General features: G+C 45.6%; 1 protein-coding gene, 1 non-coding gene and 1 pseudogene across 4 annotated transcripts; 2 read left to right on the forward strand and 1 right to left on the reverse strand.

Moving 5' to 3' along the window:
• Nucleotides 1-9320: 9320 nt before the first annotated feature.
• Nucleotides 9321-22692, forward strand: MYOC (myocilin). 2 transcript variants are annotated; one of them, XM_081489493.1, is made up of 3 exons: nucleotides 9321-10027; nucleotides 18489-18614; nucleotides 21311-22692. In XM_081489493.1, exons 1-3 carry the CDS (start codon nucleotides 9466-9468, stop codon nucleotides 22093-22095), a joined length of 1473 nt encoding a protein of 490 aa, XP_081345619.1. In that variant the 5' UTR covers nucleotides 9321-9465; the 3' UTR covers nucleotides 22096-22692. The 2 variants fall into 2 exon arrangements, with proteins under 2 accessions (XP_081345619.1, XP_081345621.1); XM_081489495.1 differs by lacking the exon at nucleotides 18489-18614 and having other exon boundaries at nucleotides 9384-10027.
• Nucleotides 16630-16702, reverse strand: TRNAE-UUC (transfer RNA glutamic acid (anticodon UUC)). Its single transcript has one exon. It is a non-coding gene; the product is annotated as a tRNA-Glu (tRNA).
• On the forward strand, nucleotides 19662-20003 carry LOC145505989 (large ribosomal subunit protein eL39 pseudogene; annotated as a pseudogene). The gene has a single exon (XR_014053438.1). The product of XR_014053438.1 is annotated as a large ribosomal subunit protein eL39 pseudogene (transcript).
• Nucleotides 22693-24003: the final 1311 nt, after the last annotated feature.

Below are 24003 nucleotides of genomic sequence, written 5' to 3' on the forward strand. Positions count from 1 at the left end.
ACTAATTACCTGTCAGGAAAAATCAGTATAAACTTAATATAGATCAGGGCTAAAATTGTTTAACTTTTATATGATTTTGATGAAGTGGAACAGGGGTGAGCAGTAACACAGAAGAGCATGGAAGATGCCCTAGTGGGGTCGGGGTGGGGGGGCTGGTGCTAGACTCTGTAACCCATTCATGGATTGACTAGTCAATTTCCAGTTTCCTCCTTTGTAAGATGGGGTTGATGGCACTTATCAGGATGATCATAAGGTTCAAGACAAAAATGAACTGGTACATGTAAAACTATGTTTATGTACAAAGGTACTATTTAGAGAGAAAAGGCAACATTTTATCTATTTGTAAATGTTCTCAAAAGCCCACAGATTTGGTTCATGTGTTTTTATACACCAAGCTCAGTCCAATGTGTTGCTCTTGCAGCATGGGGCTCTCTGAGACTCTCATCCTCCCTCCACTGAGTACCATTAATAATAGCCCCAAGAACCACCTTGACTCTACCCTAAATGTCACAAGTGGATTATGCACCATTAGTAGTTTATAAACTTTTAGCATATATAACTGAATCACTGTGTTATACACCTAAAACTAAGACAACATTGTAAATCAACTATACTTCAATAAAATAAAAAATAAAAGTAAAGCAAAAAAGAAGCATGTTTTTCTCTTTGATGTGAGCCAGGAGAATTCGGCATTTCCCTATGGAAAAATGTAAATAATAAGTAGAGTCCCCTGAAACTCATAAAAGTCTATTTTACCAATGCTCTTTCTATTGGCTATTGGGTACCTGATTTTTTTCCCCTCTTTGTGGGTGAAAAGAAAAGTCCAAGTCATCAGGAAGTTGTCTCTGTCTTCCTCTTAACCCCTAAATTTGAAATATCTGTCCCACATCTAACACAGTACTGGGCACACAGAAGGCCCTGGAATATTTATTAGATGAATGTCCCACCATTTTTCCTCCTGAAGTGGGAGGGAGATGGGCCCCAGCTGCTGTTTGTCATGCTGAGTAAAATCAAAGCTCTGTTCTCATTCAGACACTTTAAGGACAAAGCTGGAGGCAGAAGCCAAGCTCTGCCGAAGTAGAGATAAGATAACCACTCCTGAGGTCAAGAAAAACTTCCCTGTCTGCACATGTGCAGGGAGGCTCTTTGGGGGTCAAAACTTCCATACTAAGTGGGGACATACCCCCCTGTCTCTCCAAGATTACTTCCATGGTAATAAATATTGCCTAAACACAGTGTGAAAGGTATTACTGAACAAGAACTGCTAGCTATCTCTTGCTAACTCTCATCTCCTTCTAAGGAAATCTTTTTTGCCAGTAGGCTTTTCTATTCTCAATAGTCCCCTCATTCCCCTCTACAAAACATAATTAAATGGATTAAATTTGAGTTTCTGTCTCAAGGGCAGAACTTCAATAGGCTACTGGACAACCTCTGACTGGTATGGTTGGCTTGAGAGAAACAGATCAACCAGTCAAATCTCTCAAGAACGTGGTCTGGGAAACAGAGGCTGAGTCAGAAAGCAGAGCTGAAAAGCCCTATGCTAGGAAGTGGGCTAAAGCCTGGGCTGACCATGGGGGCCCGGATGAAAGCTGAAGTCAGCAGGAAGATTCTGGTGAAGCAGAGAACAGAGCTGACACCAAGAGAAGCAGAGCTGCCATGCATGAGATCTTGCAGGTCCTGAGAAGCAGGGAGAACAGTGCACCAGATCATGTTTCAAAAGATCAGTGTCAGTTTCAGTTTAGGAGAACACACCCTATTCCGCTTCCCCACCCACTACTCCCGTCGCACACATCCTTTCTTTTTCTTGGATTCTTCTTTTTTACTTTTATTTTTTAATTGAAGGATAATTGCTTTACAGAATTTGGTTGTGCACACATCCTTTTCCCTCTTTCAACCCCACTACCTCCACCCTGAGGAAACTTGAATGGAATCTGCACCTTGAAACTAAAATAGGAGAATTTCTGTGCTCATCCAAAGGATGAGTTACACCTGCTGCTTTCACACAGTCTCAGGAGGAAACTTGGATTGCCCTCAGGGTTAGTCCAGGACTTCCCAGGAACATCACAGGCCACAGAACAGCTGTTCATATTTCTGCTTCGGCCCACATGGTGTAGGACACATAAGCCCACTCTACGGAGTGAGTCCAGAGCAGCCATCCCATATACGTTTGGGCAAATCTAGTCTTCAGGTTGCTAGTCGATAGAATGGGTGGAGGGGAAATATCTGAAGCACATTTGTTAAGTTCATTCTTGAGGGCTTCTCTGCAACACCACTAAATTTAAAAAACTGGATGGAGTAGGAAGGCTGGCATCCAGGTCCTAGCCTCATCTGCCAGTTCTAAGATCTGAATGAATCAGTTAATGCACAGTTTAACTCTGATCCACAGTTTCTTCATTTGTAAAAGAGGAATAATGACTTTTGCCCAACTTACTTCAGGGTTATTGTAAGAAGTTAGAGAAGATGAGGATGTGAAAGTGTCCCCTGAACTCTTTGGCCCTCATTCAGATATATGTCTTTGGCTGAATGATAAAGAATTGAACAAGGAGTGTCCACTCCAGGGAAGTGCTTGGGCTGTGTCTGCTCTTGTTTTTTAGTGTCTGATGCTGCTCCTCCTGACAGAAGCTGACCTTCAGGAAGCGTGAGCGTGAGGGCCCATAAGGTAAGCCCATCAGGGAGGAGCTAAAAAACCAAACATGACTGCCTTGTGGCACTTGTCCATGTGAAAATTCCAGGAGAGCAAGTAATAATGGAAAATAAACTTTTCTCTAGTTTTTAATTTCAGGAAAAAATGATGAGAACCAAAGGTTGGTGAATAAGGAAAACAGCTCAGAAAAAGACATTTCCAAACTGATAATTAAGTACCTGTTCCTTAGGAAGGGACTCCCATGGAAACTTAAAGGAAAATGAGAAAAACATAAAAAACATGATCTGATCAGATCCCAAAGTGGATCCTTATTTAAAAAACAAAACAAAAACACACAGTGTTTCAGTGCGGAGGCATGCTCAGGAATGTAAGGCAAGTGAAGGACATAAACATAACAGCAACACCAACATTCTCCAAATGCAGGAAGCAAATAGGGATGGGGAGATTTTAATAACAGAAGGTGGTTAAATATGTTCATAATATCTTCTTGTATCAGGAGACACAAACAACTGACTGGGTTTTAAAGGAAAGATGAAAGAGAAGAGAGTAAAACATAGACTGTTCAAAAGTACTGACAAAGCTGGATATATTCAAATCAGCAAGGGTCTGCTGGCAGGGACCCTAAATCCTTTTAAAAGTCCTATTTTCTTAAGGAATCTCAAGAAACTCTTGAAAGAGAGCTAATGTTAGTAATTTTAATAATTTTAGTGATTTTATTATAAATATGTGATACATAATCAATTTAGACAAGGCTAACAGTTTTGTAAAGTCAGGCTTACACGAATGGCGTATCTCAGCTTCTGATTGGTTAGAAATCACTGTCTTCCCAAGCCTAGTTCTCCCACCCTGATCTATCATGGCCTTTGTAACACAAGCCTGATGCTTTTTTCAAACTGGGCTATTGTTTGGTCTTTTGAAAGGGTCTCATTTTTTTCTTTCTGTACTTGCTTTCTTATATCCATATTCTACCCCACTTCAATACCCAATACCCTGTAGAAATCCTACCCGTTAATTGCTGGAAGAAAATCAGCATAACAGGCCATATAATAAGGCTTTATGGGATGTTCATGGCATTAGTGGTTTAGAATCTGTAGGCTGAATATTGCCAACAGTGTTACTGCAATCATTTAACTGTGATTTAACACTATTAGACGCTAGCTTGACATCTGGAGCTCTCAGAACTGCCAATAGGGCTGTCCCCATACACATTCAGCCCTCATAAAAGCCTTCCTCTGCAGGCAGGGACAAGCTCCTGGGCTATACTTTGTGGCTGCCGCTACTGGGTCCTGCCTTTGGAAGTCTCACTCTCTCCCAATAGGAAGAGCATCCCCAGTGCCCAGGACCAGCCCACTTAGACAGCACTAGAACCCCCTGGACAAGCACTGGATGAAAGAGAATGTGCAAGATTCACTGGCTTAAGACCTCCCCTTCTTTAGTACTTTGGGTCAAAGAATGGTGGGAGGCAGCGCCTCTAAAATAGACATGCTTAATCTGAAAGTGATTCTGCCTGCCTTGTCATTAGACACAATGTACACACGAAGAACTCAAGGCTGACCTGTAACCAAGCCACAACCGGAGTGCCTAAACCATTGTTTACATGTCATCTCATTAAGTCCCATTACAAATGCATCTCCCCTGGGAAGCCCTTCCATTCAGGAGGCACAGAGGCGGCCCTAGGCATCTCCAGCACTTAGGTTACTCCACTAGCCTTACAGCCTAAGAGATCCTTGAGGGTGGGGGCTGTTTCTTACACAGTTCTGTGTGCGACATAGCCTTTAACACATAATAGGTGCTTAATAATGAGTCATTTGAATGATGAACCCCCGAGGAAACAGATGAGAAGTGTTGGGTGGAGAAAGGTGCCTTGAGCTGGCCAGTCAAGACTGCTTCTCATCAGTCCCTTCCCTGGGCCTCCTTCTCATGCTAGTAAGTTATAGTTTTAGTTCACTGTGTTTTGTAGTAAGCCTCCTTAACTGTAGTGAAATAAAGGCATACAAAAAATAATCCCAATTAAGGCTATGTGTGTCCATTTAGTGGAAAGGGGTGTGCCCTCAGCAAACACTTCTTCTCCAGCTGGAAGAACCCTGCACGCAGACTCCAGGGCGGCGCCCAGAGGGTCCTGAGCAGCCCAGAAGATGGTACCACCTGTGGGTTTGGTCTGAGGGCTCTCCTGTTTTCTATTTCTGTTTGAATGATGTACCCACCCACGAATCCATTGAAATTTTATTGAGCACTTGATGCCACCCTTATGGCAGAAAGTGAAGAGGAACTAAAGAGCCTCTTGCCGAGTGTGAAAGAGGAGAGTGAAAAAGGTGGCTTAAAACTCAACATTCAAAAACAAAGATCTTGGCATCTGGTCCCATCACTTCATGGTGAATAAATGGGGAAAAAGTGGAAGCAGTGACAGATTTTATTTTCTTGGGCTCCAAAATCACTGCGGATGATGACTGCAGTCGTGAAATTAAAAGATTCTTGCTCCTTGGAAGAAAAGCAATGACAAACCTAGACAGTGTATTAAAATCAGAGATGTCACTTTGTCAACAAAGGTCCATCTAGTCAAAGCTATGGTTTTTCCAGTAGACATGTACGGATGTAAAAGTTGGACTGTAAAGAAAGCTGAGCTCCAAAGAATTGATGCTTTCACACTGTGGTGCTAGAGAAGACTCTTGAGAGTCCCCTGGACTGCAAGATCAAACCAGTCAATCCTAAAGGGAATCAATCCTAAAGGGAATCAGTCCTGAATATTCACTGAAAGGACTGATGCTGAAGCTGAAGCGCCAATTCTTCACCTGATTTGAAGTGCTGACTCATTGGAAAAGACCCTGATGCTGGGAAGGATTGAGGGCAAGAGGAGAAGGGGACAACAGAGGACGAGATAGATAGCATCACGAACTCAATGGACATGAATCTGAGCAAACTGTGTGAGATAGTGAAGGACAGGGAAGCCTGGCATACTTCAGTTCATGGAGTCACAAAGAGTCTGACAGGACTTAGCAATTGAACAACAACAACAATTTGCCAGACCCTGGGGACAAAACGGTAAGCCAAGCAGTTCCAGCCCTGCCCTCATGAAGGTTCCAGTTTCTCCTGGAAGAACTGCAGAAGAAAACCAGTAGGCAGTCAGCTTAAACCCAGGATGTGCTTCGTCACTCAGTCGTGTCCACTCTTTGAGACCCCACAGACTGTAGCCCACTAGGCTTCTCTGTCCATGGGATTCTCCAGGCAGGAATACTGGAGTGGGTTGCCATGCCCTCTTCCAGGGGATCTTCCCAACCCAGGGACAGAACCCAAGTCTCCCGCACTGCAGGCAGATTCTTTACCATCTGAATCACCAGGGAAGCCCAGACTCCAGGCTACAAGGACAGAAATAAACACAACCTTGAATCGAATTGCGTTAATGGATACGCCTTAAGAATGCTGCTCCCTAGCGCCCCCTGCTGGCCCATCTTGCACTAGAGGCCCCAGGTCAGCGCCTTCTGTGCCTGCTCCAGCCACCAGCTTAGCTCTATGGTTGGCTGCCGGACACACGACTTCCTGGCTACAAGCATCTGAGCTGGAGACACCCTGGCTCCAGGTTCTAGGAGCTGGAGCACACAGTTAAACAGCGATCTGGAGTGGACCGGGTTTCCTCAGAGAGAATGAGGTCTCCACGTCCAGAGTTCCCGGAGGTGGGGACTCAGGGAGTCGGGGCGCTGTCTGCAGAGTGTAGTGAAAGGCAGAATGGTGAAAAGGGCAGAAGGAGGCAGCCAACGAGATGTTTGCTGCTGTTCGGGGGACTGGAAAGTTTCCTGTGTCTTCTAGTGAGTCCTTTTCTCTGCTTTTAGGAAAATATTTCATTAAAAGATGTAGTTTTCTACAATCAGCTGTGAAAACTCAAGGGTATGCATGGGTTCCCTTCACTGAAGGCCTTTGTTTAAAGGGATAATAGGAAGCTAATTCCTCTATGGCTCAGCCGGTAAAGAATCCGCCTGCAGTGCAAGAGAAATAGGAGACACGGGTTCAATCCCTGGGTTGGGAAGATCTCCTGGAGGAGGAAATGGCAACCCACTCCAGTATTCTGGAAAATTTCACAAATAGAGGAGTCTGGCAGGCTATAGTCCATGGGGTCACAGTGTCAGACACGACTGAAGTGACTTAGCACACATGGCAAGCTAGCTCATTTTCCTAGAGCATTGATTCCTGGAAGGAGTGTCTGGAGTCTTTCATGTATTCTGGGCAATTAGTGGGCTCTTGGATGGACTTGGCTTATGTGAGAAGATGGAAAACCTTGGAATCTGGAGACCTCAGTTTTCTTTCTGGTTCTGCCACTCATTGGCTGTGTGACCTTGGGCAAGTTCCTCTCCTTCTCTGGGCCTTAATTTCTCATCTGGAAGTACCCTTGTGATTCTAGTGTTCCCTGAAGGTTTTGAGAGGGAGATGCTGGGAGCAAGCAGAGAGAAGAGCTCCAGTGGAGGTGGTGGTAGCAGGTCGGGGAAGCAGGATGTGGGGGCCTGGTCAGTCCTTATCACATCAGGCTCCAGGGGAAGACAGGACAGTGAACCACAGTGATAGAAAAAAGGTCAACAATCCAACAGTCACGTTTCTTTCCCTAAGCACAGTGACTTTTGCCAGGAACCATGAAGAACATTGAGAATGATTGCTTTCACCTGGCATTCAAAAACTGGGTTGGTCCAAACAAAAATGCCAGGGATTGTTAAACTCTTCACCCCTGACTGGCACCCACACAGCACAACAGTGACTGGCCTGCAGCTTAGGGGAGATAAAGCGAAAGAGAGATGAAGTGTGGGTAAAAAAAATACAAAAATTCACTAAAGGGCAGTGGGAACTGACTGGTAAAGCCCTGAGAAATACAGATTGTATGTTTCTGGATTATCCAAGGCAGAGCTGTATTGCAAAAAGGAAATCAATATAAGGGAAGTCAGAAAACCTGATTGCTAGTCCTACATTTGAAGGACATGGAAGCCTGGTGTGCTGCGGTCCGTGGGGTCTCAAAGAGTCAGATACGACTTAGTGACTGAACATCAACAACAGTCCTGTGTTCTTCTTTTACAAGCAGTGTTACTGAGCAAACTGAAGGCAGTAAAATTACTTACATTTCTCTTTATCCAGAACTCTTTTTCCTCCATGAAGCTGGCAGCGCAAGAATGATCCTAGTCCTTCCAACAGAAAGAGAACATACATAAGAGTAAAGCCAAACAGATTTGAATCTGTTCTTGCTGACTATAAGATATTTTAAAAAAATCATTTTGGTAATGTTTATTATCTAATTCAGGAACTGAGAATAGTAGCCTTTAGTCAGCAGTAAACAGACACCTACTTGTAAGTATCTCAAGTTCAAGGCTAACTTTAGAACCAATTAAATAAGAATAGATTCTTTAGAGCAAAATCTATTTTCTCAATCTTGAGATGAGTCTGTCTCAGGGCACATCTGAAATATTTATTTCACTAATACCGAAGATGTTATCGGTATCAGACAACATCAATTGCTTCAATGCAAACATTATTTTAAAAGTTACTGATGAGGCTGTTACACATGTTCTGATTTGCATATTTGATGGATTTTGTTTGTTATTTGATGGATTTTGTTTGTTTTATTGAGGGAGATTTTTCTCTTTAGGTTTATTAATATAAAGCAAGGATTATTAACCTAGGGTCCAGAAAGCCTGTGAATTTAAATGGAAAAAAATTACATCTTTGTTTTTTTACCACTTTTAAACTACATTTGGACTTTAACATTTCCTTCCATAAATCCAAAGTTGTATCAGCAGTATCTGTGAGTTTGTCACCACCAATAGAGATCACAGACATTTTATATTTCAAATTACAGTTGTTGCAGATAGCATACAATAGCATTTACACTCACAACTACTTTGAAATTAGACACACACCCCAGATCTTGTTTTGAATATGTTAATGAAAAGGACATGAATATTTCAATTTTAAAAATCTTTCAGTAGTAGTATTTCAATATCATATGTTTTCTTTACAATCCTATATACATTTAAAAACATCTTCCTGAGAAGGAAGACTGATGGCATTTGCACACGCACGAGTGCACACTCATAGTAAGAGAACTAGTCTAGAGGTGATGGTTGACTTTGGTGCCTGAGATGCAAGACTGAAGTCAGAAAGTTCTTCCGGAGACACACCCACTCTTGTTTTATAGTGAGGGACAGGGAAGAATTCTGCTCCAACTGCTTTTAGAGGATAGCTACTCCCTGAAACCTGGTGGCATTCTGCCCTTGTACCCTGTCCAGTTGCTTTCATCTCTGTCACTGCTACAGGGACAGAGGGGCTTGTCTTAGCTATGGATGTATCCTCATTTTCTAGGACAGGGCCTGACACAGAGCGGGTTCTCGAGAAAGTTTGCAGAGTACATGGAAATATGAACTAGAAATAAATCCTTGTTGACCCGGACACACAAGTAGTAGTGCTGGATGAGGTGGGCACATGTGAGGGTGTGTGAGAAAACAGGCCGGGGATACAGGGACTGTGTTGGGGGTGTGGGCTGCGAAAAGTGGGGCATTCTTTTTTAAAAGAAATTCAAAACAGACTTCTGGAAGGTCATTTTCTAAGAATCTTGCTGGCAGTGTGAAAACACCTCCCCACTGTGCATGGCCCCACCCGGCCTCACGTGGCCACCTCATTCTCCCCCCACGCAGGGCTGGCTCCCGGCATATATAAGTCTCTGTGGAGCTGGGGCAGGAACCAGCAAGGCCACCCATCCAGACACCTCTCAGTGAGGGGAGCGTGTCTGAGGAGCCTCGCCCAGGCTCTGCACTGAGGGCCTCCGAACACATCGCTGCTACCACAGTTCCAAGATGCCAGCGGTCCAGCTGTTACTGCTGGCCTGCCTGGTAGGAGGTGTGGGGGCCAGGACAGCCCAGTTCCAGAAGGCCAACGACCGGAGTGGCCGATGCCAGTACACCTTCAGTGTGGCCAGCCCCAGGGAGTCCAGCTGCCCTGAGCAGGGCCAGGCCATGTCGGCCATCCAGGAGCTGCAGAGAGACAGCAGCGAACAGCGCGCGACCCTGGAGTCCACCAAGGCCCGCCTCAGCTCCCTAGAGGCCCTCCTCCACCGCCTGACCTCAGGCCAGCCCGCTGGGCCCTTGGAGACCCAGCAGGGGCTGCAGAGGGAGCTGGAAGCCCTGAGGAGAGAACGAGAACAGCTGGAAACCCAAACCCGGGAGCTGGAGTCAGCCTACAGCAACCTCCTCCGTGACAAGTCGGCTCTGGAGGAGGAGACGAGGCGGCTGCAGGCAGAGAACAAGGACCTGGCCAGGAGGCTGGAAAGCAGCAGCCAGGAGCTTGCAAGCCTGAGGAGGGGCCAGTGTCCCCAGGCCCACAGCAGCTCTCAGGACGTGCCATCAGGCTCCAGGGAAGGTAAAGACGTGGGGTGAAGGTGACAGGATTCATGGTGACCTGTTATAGGTGGCCCAAACCTATCCTTCCTGCCCTGTCCTTTCTCCCAGAAACCACACATGTAGTGTGAGGCAGACAAATGAAGGAGGGCAAAGCAACCACTTTCACATATTCCTAGGACATTGGCTCCTGAAAATCCTGTTGAGGTTAGTGGTTCTGGGTTCTTGTGCTCACCCATGAGAGTTTTCACCATTCACAGCAAAATGAGAAATAGAAGGACCAGATGAGATGCCTATATATACCATCTGTAGAAAGTTGCCAACTCTCCTTTTAGAAAACTATCCTTTTGTGAATCTTTGTTCAGAGGTTATTGATTCTTGCCTTTTGTTGTTAAAATGACCTCTATTTATGAAATGATTATAGGTGATAGGGTTTTTTTATGCCCTTCCTTAGCAAAATAAAGAGGCAGCAACCCTTTTGTGTGTTCCCTCACTATGTTGTTTTGGAAGTTTTCCTGCTCTCTGGGTAATCTGATAGGGATTGACTTAAATCTGTAGATTGCTTTGGGTAGTACTGCCATTTTAACAGGATTGATGCTGGACGTTTTCCTGCTCTTGATTCAGTCTGAGAACCTCTGCCTTTAAGTCACTTCGAGGTGGCTTTTGCTACCTGAGATGCTGTTCTCTTCATCCTGCCCCTGCCAGAAGGTGAGTCCCTGAGTGTCTGGGCTGGGGGTGGGGGCACTCTTCCCAGTAGCTAGGAAGATAGTATCTTTGTCACTTTTTGTGAAATTGTGCTCCCAAATATTTGCTGTTTAATAAGTTTTCCAGTCATGAGGAAATGAACAAGCAAATCCAGTTATGGGACAACTACCCTAGAGTCTTCAAAGATGATGATATCAAGAATGAAAAAAAGGGAGGTGAGGGATCTTGTTTTTGATTAAAGGGGACCATAGATATGTAGTCACCGAGTGCAGTGCATGACTCTGGAATGGCTTCTGCATCCAGGGGCACAAAGCTGCAGAGAACAGGTTTTGGATCCTTGAAGAAATTTGAATATAGACTGCTTGTCAGATTATGTCATTGGGTTAATGTTCAGTTTCTTGGATGAGAGATGGTTGTGTGGTTATGAAGAATAGCCCTGTTCTAAGGAGATACATACTCAAGTACTTAGGGGTGAGGTGTCAGAATGTCTACAGTTTACTTTAAAATGGTCTGACAAAGATTATGAATATATAAAGAGAGAAAGAAAAAGAATACAAATTGACAAAGTCTGAACAATTGGTAAATCTAAGTGAACAGCACATGGGGGTTTATTGTATTAATACTATTCTTTCAATTTTTCTAAAGGTTTGAAAATCTTCAAAATAAGATGATGGGAAACTGTTTTCTAAAGAAGGGCAAGTGTGACATTAGAAAACCCAAGAATTGATGCCTGGGTGTGATCTTGGGCAAGTCATTTAGCCTCTGCATCTTGGTTTCTGACCTATAACATGGCAATAAAAATTCTTATGGTGAATAATGATTTTTGTGGGATTCAAGTGAAATACCTCTATGGTATAAAGGATTTTTAAAAATCTTATATTGCTAGAGTCAGAAGAGATTCAGTTCTAAATTTTATTTTTAAAAATTCATATTTATTTGGCTGCTTTGGGTCTTATTTTCAGTGCACGGGCTCTTTAGTTGTGGCATATGGGATCGAGTTCCCTGACCAGGGATCGAACCCAGACACCCTGCACTGGGAGCATGGAGTCTTAGCCACTGGACCACCAAGGAAGTCCCCTAAATTTTACAGTGAAGGAAAGTAAGATGCCAAGGGACCCCAGGTTGAACAGCTGATCAGTGATGGAGCTAAGATTTGTTGAACTTGAGTCTTTGAGCACTAATGGAAAAATCATTATTAATACAAGTGTTGATGAGGCTTTATGTATTTCAGACTCTTTACTGAATGAACAAAAACAGTGTGTGTGTGTTTATGAAAATAGAGCCAACTTTCTTTTAATTGTCTTATGGTCATTTAACAAGTCTTTGGGAATTTATTCGATGTGTTCTCTGATTTTATATTTCTGTTTGCCCTTTCCAGCCACTCTACTTTTGAAATAAAGACAACAGCCTATTAGAGTGAAGTCCAGACTTGGAAGCTCTTTTCTAGCAGTGGGATTTTTGTGAGCAGGAAATTACATTAGTACAAGCATGTAAAGCTGGAAAGGGGCCTTAAGAGCATCTGGCATCTCTGGCTCATTTGGGCAGACGTGGAAACTGAGGCCCACAGAGGTCACTCAGTGGTCCCCAGTCGCCAGCCCACTGGTGGCAGAGCTGGGACTAGAATTCGGCCCTACCTCGAGATTCAGTGGCTCCTAGGACCCTGATGGGACCTCTAGTTTGTAGGACCCAAAGATGAAAGACAAAAGGGTTACACTTAAGTGACAGGGAAAGGAATGCTTGGAACAAAAGATGTGCTTCATGGTCCTAGATTTGATAGTAAAGGGCTGCTTTGGGTGCCAGGCCTCAGGTGTGGGTGTACCATATGCAGGGGAGGCAATACCTGCGGAATGGAGGGTGGGGGGTGAGAGCTTACTGAATGAGCAGAGGAAAGGCCTAAGAAGGTGGATTTTTTCTTACTCCACCTGTAATTCAAATTGTCACCACCACTTTATTGGGTAATTGTTACATAGGGAAAAAAGTCTCCCATAGAATTACCGAAGACACTTGCTTTTGCGCGCGCGTGTGTGGTGAGTTGAAATAAAATACACATATAAATGTTGTAATAATAGTTTTGTAGTGAGATATTTGGAGGGACTTCTCAAGTGGTCCAGTAGTTGAGACTCCCTGCTTCCTACTGCAGAGGGCATGGGTTTGATCCCTGGTCGGGGAATTAGATCCCACATGCCTCACAGCCCAGCCCAAAAGTTAAAAAACAAATGTCTGGAAATCTTTTAAATAACCCCTAGGTAGAAAACATAGATTACCAGAGAAAAATTAGAGTTGTAGAGTCACAAGAGAAGCCCTACTTTCCCCTTTATTTCTCCTCTGCTTTGGACCAGTCCTCTCAGAGAATAGAGTCCAGCATGTGGGCTTGTGGCGGCGTTTGTATGACCACATCCCAGGGAGGAGAATCGGGGATGGGGAGAATATGACAGGGAAGGAAGGAGAACCAGCAAGGGGTGGTGGTGAGGGGCGTTCTCCAGCAGGTCCCCACGGTGGGCAGTGAAGGCTCGACCCCACAAGACTTCTGAGGAGCAGAATGCAGCAGAGAAAGGGAGCACTCCTCCCTGGAGGAGAGCACTCCTCCCGTGCTCTGTTGGCCAAGGATCATCCCATGGGATGTATCACATTTCCCTGATCCACAGATAGGGGCACCAGGCTGGTTCTTGCAGAGGCAGCCGCAGCAATGACTGGGGGAAGAGGGACAAGATAAATAGAAGGGACACCAGAGCTGCTCAACACAAGTGCCACAGATTTTACTTCCTCACCTGGAGGATGAGGTAGTGATGATGGTTTAGTTGCTAAGTCGCATCCGACTCTTTGCAACCCCATGGACTGTAGCCCGTCAGGCTCTTCTATCCATGGAATTCTCCAGGCAGGAATACTGGAGTGGGTTGCCATGCCTCCTCCAGGAGATCTTCGCAACCCAGGGATCAAACCTGGGTCTCCCATACTGCAGGATGCAGAGAATGACCACCAGTTGGAGGTAAAGTGAAAAGCATATACCGAGGTGTTTGGCACACAGTGACCGGCCAGGGAATGGACTCTAACTATGAAGGGCTTCTTTTGCTTGAGTTCCACTGTGGTTTAAAAATGTCATTTATAGATCAAAATGTCAACACGTACATATCGTTTCTGTAATACCCATTGATTCCAGAGACAGTAGGTGATGGAGCAGCACTCAGGCTGGTAGTCTGCTAGTAAATCTTCAGTTTCCTAGAGTATTCATGACAACCTGTGATTTCATCAGCACCCTTCTTTTCCTTCATCTTCTTCATGTAAATAATACTGACCTAACTTTTTAGGCAGATAGAAAATAGCTACAATAATCATTATAATGTCATTTGCATATATATATGTTATGCAACCTTATGTACTTTATATATATATTGCCTGTGTGTGTGTGTGTGTGTGTGCATGGTATGCAACCAAGTTAATCAATTTAGATTAAGCTCTCTGCTGCTGCTGCTGCTGCTGCGAAGTCGCCTCAGTCATGTCCGACTCTGTGCGACCCCATAGACGGCAGCCCACCAGGCTCCGCCGTCCCTGGGAGTCTCCAGGCAAGAATACTGGAGTGGGTTGCCATTTCCTTCTCCAGTGCATGAAAGTGAAAAGTGAAAGTGAAGTTGCTCAGTTGTGTCCGACTCTTAACGACCCCATGGACTGTAGCCTACCAGGCTCCTCTGTCCATGGGATTTTCCAGGCAAGAGTACTGGAGTGGGGCGCCATTGCCTTCTAGCATGTGTCTATAAAGCAGCAGTGGGAGAGACAGGACAGAGCTTGAAAAAAATATTTCCAAAATTTTGTAACAGATATGAACCTTTCAACCACAGAAAGACTGGATTTTCATAGAAACAACTCCCTAAAAGTTTTTAGCTGTCTGATACAATATAGTTCTTAATCTTTTCATAATCTCTTTTTGTTTCCCTCCACACACATTCAGAATGAAATTTGAGTGATTCTGAAACATTCCAGAGAAACTTTAGCTTTTTGTTACATTTTTTATTGAGGGCCATTTCATTTTCAGTTTGAGCTAAGACTTCTGAGGCTCAGAGAGTTTGAGGAACTTGTCTAAAGTCACACAGCTGGTACATGGCTGGACTGAATTAGGAAAGTATGACATCTGGCCAAGCCAGGCCCCTTCACACAACATCTTCCCTGCCTTTTGTGCCTCCTCTCCCACAGGCTTCAGTTCTCATGCCCAGCTCTGCTCTGGGAATCTGACCGTTGCCAGATGCTTCTGGCTGACACTGCCACACAGCAGCCAGCAGGCTTGCAAGCCAGCCATCCCACCTGCCAAGTGAGAACTGGCCTTGCAGTCATTCTGGAAGCTATTCCCTGACATTATGTTTTATTGTGATTCTTGTTTACTCCAAAGAAAGCCATGAGGCGTGGTTCCTGCAAAAAGTGATTAAAGGGGTTGGATGGGGGGGAGGCAGGGAGAAAGGCCGTGGTCAGAGCCCTGAGGGCCTCAGTGGGACCAGGAAAGGAACTGGGAACCAGTCAGGCACATGTAGGGGGAGAAGAGTTGATGGTAAGATAGCTCTTTGGGTGCACCGCCTGGGAGCTGTGTGCGTGTGAGTCACCCACTGGAATCTGAGTCAGCTCCAGGAGTGGATCATACCCCACCCCAAAGAGCTAAACAGCATCTTCTAGGCTCTTGTAGAGCTTCTGGTAGCAGTCTGGGTTCATCCTGGAGTCAGAAACCACATAGCAGACTAAGTCAGGGATGCTTCACATAAAGAATAACTGATGAAAGAGGAGCAACTATGAGATAAAGTAAACTTTGCATGGCACCCTAGGTCTGAGTGAGGCAAACCAGAGGGAGCACAGACTTGGAATGGTCCTGGCTTCATGGAGAAAGGTGGGTTTCAACCCATGAGACAGCAGAGAGGCTGGCTGGTTAGCCTGAGCTGGAGCTGGAATGGCCACCTCTTGAGTCTAGGCCAGGCGGCAGGAGCCCTGCAGAGCCTGCGTGGAGGCTTGCAGAGGTTCACAGAGTAGGGGGGTCTCTGTGCATGGACTCAGGGTGCCATGTAGCGAGGGCTGTGGAAAGGTTATGGCCAATCTGAGGTGGCAAGGTCACAGAGGAACTAGGTCCTGCGCTTGTGCCTGGGCAGGGCTCCACCAGGTGTCCTCACACTGGTGCCCACCAGCCCAGCCCCTGCAGGAGACCCACTCACCTCCCCTGATGGAGGTCCTGGGTGTCCCTCCAGCACCCTCTACTGAGAAAGCTTAGCATTGTGCTCACTTTAGAAGAAAAATGCCTTGTGTTCTAGAGAGCATCTATGAAAAGATGCATCATCTATGCATTCAGCACTGACAGGCAACACATTTGTAACTGACACACAACCCCACCATAGGGTGGGAAGGTTCACAGCTGCCATGACTATGACAGATCTGGGTTCAAGTCCCAGTCCCACCACTTACCTGCTGTGTGACCTTGGGCAAGTAACTTAACCTCTCTGAGCCTGTTTCCTCTTCTGCAAAGTGATGATCATAACGTTCCCTTTTAGGACTGCTATGTGGAATAGAAGAGTCTAGCATGGTAGCTGGCTCATAGGAGGCACTGAGTAAGTAGCCATAGTTCTAAACATTAGGTGCAGACTGCAGTTCTAAAGCCTTATTCTATTTCTCTAAAACTTGTGAAGGCAATAGATCACATAAATAATTTTATAAAACTGCTTTGAAATGTTGAAAGAGCTATAAATACCTCTTAATCATCTCTTTTCACAAATAAACGGTTTTTCAGTATTTCAGTGACAGTATTTTAGCTGTCTTCAAGGAAGTTACCTGGGAAAATGCCTGTAACTTTGGGTTCCTCCCCCTTCACATTTCTTTATTCCCTGTGGCTAAAGATGGGGTTTTTCATTTCTCGCTCTCTTTTTTGGCTGAACTACACACCTTGTGGGATCTTAGTTCCTCAACCAGGGGTTGAACCTGGGTCCCCTGCATTGAAAGCACAGAGTCTTAACCACTGGACCACCAAGAAAGCCCCCCATTTTTCTTAACTTTCTTCTCACCGACTGGCAGGTATATGCCTCTACTTTTCTCACTATACATCTTTTCTTTCAGTAAAATTTCTCACTGAATTATATGACCATGCTAGTTACATTCAGAGAGTGAAATAATTTGTATCAGATGCACAGAGGAAGGAGCCGGGTGCAGGGGAGGTCGGGCTCACCCTTGATGGATGGCAACCGTGGGTCACGGCGCGGAAGGGCAGGGAGCTAGGGAGGGGCGAGGGAACTCTCTAGCTTTGCACAGATGCCACTGCGATGATATTTCTCTCTCACCTGAAACCTCACCTCCACAGCTCTGCAGCTAGGGAGGCGATTCAGGGAACTGAATTAACGTCCCAAGACTCCTCAGGAACCATTTGGATTGAATGTTTCCGATTCCCAAAATGAACCCATGTTACTTCTTGGCCAAGAGGACTTGCCAGACTGTGAATTAACTCTGGAAATTCTGAAGGGAACCAGGGAACCAACTGTATCTTATTCACCCTTTTTCTCCATATCTAGCCTTGCACGTCATAGGTGCTCCAGAGGGGCTGGCTGATGGGATGGATCAACAGCTTGCCAAGGCTGCAGACAATGAAGACCTTCCACACCCCTAGGGGTACTCCCAGTTACCCCTGGAGTTTGGGTGCATAACCAGGATGACCTCAGTTGGTTACACATTTTGACTTAGAGCTTTTAACTGCTCAGGCAGTGTAGTCTAGACCGGGAACATCCCCAGGTGTGAGGATGGCACCTACCACCCCCACCCCCAGGGCAGTCATACACTCCAGGAGGCCAGCTGAACAGCTGCACTAAAGGCAGGGTGGAGATTGCGTTGGGGACCAGGGATCAGGGATCAGGATGAGTCAGGGCTGGCTGTGCTGCCAGGCCACATAAAAATACCACCCCCAGCGCCCCAGTGTTCTTGCCTGGAGAATTCCATGGATAGAGGAGCCCGGTGGGCTACAGTCCATGGAGTTTAGCTTCAATACTGAACTACAGTACTAAAAATGTTTCTCCCTGGAAGGAGGCAGGGAAAGCACCCAGCTAAGAAGCCCTGAGGCTTGGGCTGGGCCAGAGCGCTGGGGGTGGTATTTTTGTGTCGTCTGGCAGTCATGCAGGGAATTTGTTCATTGTTGAATTTCAGGCATCCCAGAAGATGCTAAGGATCTTCCCAATATCCCAGCATCAGACCTCACCTACGCATAAATCAGACCTTCTAGTGGGAACCATTTTAACTGTGTACAAGCTTTATTTTGAATACTATACTCTGTGCTAGGCATGTTGCTATCCAATTTATTATTTGTGAGATTTTTATTATGGGCTTCCCAGGAGGCACAGGGAATGAGTGTTCAATCCCGAGTCAGGAAGATTCTCTAGAGAAGGAAATAACAACCCACTGCAGTATTCCTGTCTGGGAAATCCCATGGACAGAAGATCCTGGCGGGCTACCGTCCATGGGGTCGCAAGAAGTCGGACATGACTTAGCAACTGAGCACACATACACAAGTTTTTTATTATGGAATTTTTCAAATATTCACAAAAGTAGAGAGAATAACACAAACCCTAACATACCCATCACCCAGCTCTGACAGCTGTCACCACAGCCCAGTCTTGTTTCATTGTCCTTCCCCGTCCCCAACCCCACTTATTATCTTAAAACAAATCTCAAACACGGTCATATCTTTGAAACCCTATTTAAATCCCATCCTCAATATAGTCTAGCCTTAGACCTTCTTTCTCACAGTACAATCGTGCCTCTTTCTTTTAATATAGTTGCTAAATGGAATTTGGAGAACGTGGACTTCCAGGAACTGAAGTCAGAGTTAACAGAGGTTCCTGCTTTCCAAATCTTGAAGGAGAGCCCGTCTGGTCATCCCAGGAGTGAAGAGGGAGGCACTGGTATGGAGTTAAGTTTCTCCTCTTCTGTACTCACATGGTCTAGTTCTGTGCTTAGAGTTGGTCAGTTCACTATGGGGGAGGCGGGTGGACAAGTAACCACTCTGGGAGCAGAGGCAGGAAAGGGGAAAAAGAACAGAACCCCTTTTCTGCTCCCTTTCCAGGGAACACTGGCAGGAAGTCAGTCTTTCCTAGCAAAGCTCTGTATTTTGTCACTTAGACTTGGCATGGGGACTGTACTGCCCCAGGGGAAGATAAGAGATGTATCAGTTTTTCCCACTTGGCTGTCATATAGAATGGATTGCACCTGAAAAATGACATTTTTCAAGTAGATCCTTTATATCTTTATCTTGGGGCCAGACAGACACCATGTACCATCCCAACACATTGTTAACTAAAGGTATCTTTCTTTAATTTGGGGTACTAAGGAAAAGTAGCATTGCCCCTCTCCAAGGTGTTCCCTGAAAGCCTGACTTTAAGATGAAGACTGTGTCTTTCAGAAACAGGGACTATCCGTAATATTGACAGTTATTGCTAGCACAGAAAGGCCTACAGGAGGATGGAGAGTTTTAAAATATTTAAAATAAGATTCCTTGGGATATGGGCAACAAAGAGCTTCCACTTCCTCTAAGAAAATTGAGATACCCATTATAATACAGAGATGTGTTGTGATTCAAATAGTTCTCAAACATCTCTTCATTTTAAAAATCATATTCAGATTTTATTGTATTAAAATTATGGCTGAACCCGCCTTCGGAAGGGTTTCTGCCTTGGCATTTATTATGAACCGTCTGCCTCACCCATGACACAAGGTGCCCCTGGCACACTAACAGGCTCACGAGGAACCCAGTTACAGAACTGAAGCAAAGCAAATTCCATTTCGCTCGAAAGAGCGCTGTTTCCCACGGTCTAACGGGAGCGTGCACAGAGAGGGACCGCCAGGGGGCGTTGGTGGGCGCACAGCGTGACCTCCCCAAGCCCCGCCCCCGGCGGCGCCTTCTAAACACGTCCTTCCGCTCACTTCCTCCTGTTTTCTCTTCTGCGCCATCCTATGTGCGGTTGAGCTCTCCTCACCATGTCTTCTCACAAGACTTTCAGGATCAAGCGATTCCTGGCCAAGAAACAAAAGCAGAATTGTCCCATTCCTCAATGGGTTCGAATGAAAACTGGCAATAAGATCAGGTACAACTCCAAGAGAAGACACTGGAGAAGAACCAAGCTGGGTCTATAAGAAGCCTCACATAAAAAGTGGCACACGTGTTAAGACCACTTTTTTAAGCAGCCAGATCACAGTGAGAACATCACTACTATAATGCTTGGCTCCTGATGTTTCTTATTTCCTCACTATCAGTCTGAGATTCAGTAATAAATATGAAACATTAGAAAAAAAAATGGCTGAAGTATGGGGTCCATTCGGGAGGGGCTTGAAAAACTTTGTTTTATTGAGATTGTTATAATGACTTGATTTTATCTCACTGTTTAAAATAATGAAATAAACCAGACATAAAAATCATAAAGAGTAACTTGCCCAGGTTTAGAAAAATATACAAATATAGTGTGAAGCGCTCTGTGCAGCCTTTATCTTTACAACCAATACCAAGTTGAAGTATTTATTGAAAACAATCCATGTATAAGTGGACTCATATAATTCAAGCCTGTGTTGTTCAAAGGTCAGCTGTACTTGGATTCACATTACATGGTGATCAAATAATATTTCCTGGGCATTTACTCTATACCAAGCACTTAACATGTATAATTACATGTAAAATTTACAACCCTACTACCCAAAACATTACTCTTATCTCCCTTTACAAATGAGAACACTGAATCTTAGAGAGTTAAGTAACTTATTGAAAGTCACACAAGTGGCAGGTGGCAAAGTCCAAGGTTTTTGTTTTTGTTGGCATTTTATTTACTAGTGTTGGGGCTTCCCTAGTGGCTCAGATGGTAAAGAATCTGCCTGCAGTGCAGGAGACCTGGGTTCGATCCCTGGGTCAGGAAGATCCCCTGGTGGAGGGAATGGAACCCACTCCAGTATTCTTGCCTGAAGAATTCCACGGACAGAGGAACCTGAAGGGCTACAACCCATGGGGTCACAGAGAGTCAGACAAGACTGAGCAACTAACACTTTACTAGTGTTAGCTTTTAATGTCATTCACTAGTCAGGATAAAGTTTGAGGAAAACTTTTGAGGACAGTTTGGAGTATTGTGGAAAATGATTTTTCATAATCTGAAACCACCCATTTGTGCTTCTCTGGACTGGCAAATAGAGACCTGGGGTGGGGGGCAGTGTGCCTCAGTTTCCTCCCCAACAACAACTGAATTTTTATAATATCTTAAAATTGAGGGGGCTTCACTGGTGGCTCAGACAGTAAAAAATCTGCCTGCAATGCAGGAGATGTGGGTTTGATCCCTGGTCAGGAGGATCCCCTGGAGAAGAGAATGGCAACCCACTCCAGTACTCTTGACTGGAGAATCCCTTGGACAGAGGAGCCAGGCAGGCTACAGTCCATGGGGTCACAGAGTTGGACACGACTGAGCCACTGACACACACACACACACACAGGAAAAAAAAAAAAAAGCTTAGGTTTAAACCTGGACCGTCTGCCTCTGGGGTTCTCACTTCTGCGAGTTCTCCCATGCTCCACATCCTGGAAGGATGGTGAATACTCAGCTTTTGTTCTGTTTTCATTCACCAGGATGTGGAGAACTCGTTTGGGTAGGAGACCCTGTCACTCTGAGAACAGCTGAAACAATCACGGGCAAGTACGGCGTGTGGATGAGAGACCCCCAGGCCGCCTACCCCTATACCCGGGAGACCACCTGGAGAATCGACACCGTGGGCACGGACATCCGCCAGGTGTTCGAGTACGACCTCGTCAGGCAGTTCACGCAGGGCTACCCGGCCAAGGTGCACGTGCTGCCCAGGCCGCTGGAGAGCACGGGCGCCGTGGTGTACCGGGGCAGCCTCTACTTCCAGGCGGCTGAGTCCAGGACGGTGCTCCGGTACGACCTGCGCACCGAGACGCTGAAGGCGGAGAAGGAGATCCCCGGAGCCGGCTACCACGGGCAGTTCCCCTATTCCTGGGGCGGCTACACTGACATCGACCTGGCCGTGGACGAGACAGGCCTCTGGGTCATCTACAGCACCGAGGCGGCCAAAGGCGCCATCGTCCTCTCCAAGCTGAACCCGGAGACGCTGGAGCTCGAACAGACCTGGGAGACCAACATCCGTAAGCAGTCCGTCGCCAACGCCTTCATCATCTGTGGCACCCTGTACACGGTCAGCAGCTACTCCTCGCCCAACGCCACTGTCAACTTCGCCTATGACACGGGCACGGGGAGCAGCAAGGCCCTGACCGTCCCGTTCAAGAACCGCTACAAGTACAGCAGCATGATCGACTACAACCCCCTGGAGAGGAAGCTCTTTGCCTGGGACAATTTCAACATGGTCACCTATGATATCAAGCTCTCCTGGATATGATAAGCTGCCAAGCTGTCAGAAAAGGCAGAGGAGATGATGTTCAGGGCTCTTGAAGGGAGAGCCAGTCAGCCAAGGCCCGCACAGCTTTTCTCTGCTCTCCAAGCTTGCATTAACCCAGAAGAACGTGCATGGTCACCAGGTCCCACCGGGTGGGAAGAGCCGTCTGGGGATTGAGACGATTCCATGTTATTACAGATATTCTTTTCCTCTGTCTGCTCTTAAACGGATGTTTAACCAAAACAGTGTAGGTTTTCTGGTGATTTGAGACAAAAGCTATAATGTGTAGTGGGTTTCTTCATGAAAACCACAAGACTTTTAATAAATGGGCCTTACTGGCTAAAGAATGTATGTTTGGAGAGGAAGTTGGGAAAAACAGGTTGCCCCACAGGGAACCCAGGGCCAATGCCTGCCCTTGCATGTTGCCTGGTTACCATGAGCTACAATAACAAGCAGCGCTTCTAAAGGAAAAGGGATAGTTCTTGTGGCAGCATGAACATGCATAAGATGTGTTTACTATAGTTGGCTTCTAATGCTTCAGGTGGATCCAGTTGTGTATGACAGAATCTTTGCCCCATGAAATAAAATAATCTTACACAATGTTCTCCTTGAACTTTTTGGGATAGTTTGTGGAAGAGAAGAGTACAGATTCTATCAGATAATTCCTTTGGGTTGGGAGCTGTGATTGCAGGATGCTAAAGTTATGTAGTGTGTGTTTATGTGTGTGTGTGTGTTTGTGTGTGTGTGTGTGTGTGTAACTGAAAAGTTTGTGCCTGGTTTTGATGTCTTGCCCATGATGACACCAGGCAAACTGCAGAGTTCATTCCTTCCCACCTCCATCTCCTTTTGCTTTTGGTCCTTCTCAAACAATCTTTCCATCTTTTCTCCAACTTACCCTCTTTAACCCTAGCTGTATTCTGGTTTTTATTTGCTGTCATGGGTATAACTTTCAAAAGCCAAGACCTCAGGTGAGCAGATTGGAGAAGGAAATGGCAACCCACTCCAGTGGGACAGCAGAGCCTGGTAGGCTGCCGTCTATGGGGTCGCACAGAGTTGGACACGACTGACACGACTTAGCAGCAGCAGCAGTAGCAGGTGAGCAGACCTAAGGAATTCAATGAACTCTTTACCTAAATTTAATTCTCTCTTTAAAGGTCTTTCTCCAAAGACATCACAATATGAGGTATTGGGAGCTAAGACTTTAACATATGAATGGGTGGGAAAGACAATTCAACCCATATCAATTGGGTATTACCACTCTACTCCACTGGTAGCAAACTCTTAAAGACTAGAAAATCCAGAAGTCAGTGCATGAACTCATTCACCTCTAAGCACCTTTAGCTGCCAGGTGTTGAATAAAAAGTGGAAGGTGAAGAGACACCTTTGGGTGGTAAGTGAGTGGTCACAGCACCCACACAGGTGAGGCAAACCCTGCTAGCACAGCCCTGTCCACGTTTCTTTCCTTCCACCAGCTACTGCTTCCAGCTTTGGGACAGAAGAAGAGAGTGAAGAAAGGAGAAGGAAACTCTTAGCTTAGCTTCCAGGGCATTAGACTCCTCCTCCACTGTGGACTGTTTCTTCTGGGGTTTTGTTTGTTTTGCTGGTTCCTCCTTTTAGTCTGTATTAGTCAGGGTTCACCAAAGAAACAGAACTAATAGGAGATACATAGGTATAAGTACAAATGTAAAAAAAGAGATTTATTATGAGGAATTGGCTCATGTAATTGGGGAGAAGTCCCACAGCCTGCCACCTGCAAGCTGGAGACCCAGGAGAGTTGGTGGTATAATTCAGTCTGAGTTCAAACACCTGGAAATTAGGGGAACCAATGAGATAAGTCCCAGAGCAGGGGCAGAAGACTGATGGGAGGCCAGCAGGGAGCAAAGGGGGTGAATTCCTCCTTCCTCCATCTTT

This window comes from Giraffa tippelskirchi, chromosome 5, assembly GCF_054371585.1.
Source record: "Giraffa tippelskirchi isolate mGirTip1 chromosome 5, T2T-mGirTip1v1.2.pri, whole genome shotgun sequence".
Lineage (NCBI taxonomy): Eukaryota > Metazoa > Chordata > Mammalia > Artiodactyla > Giraffidae > Giraffa > Giraffa tippelskirchi.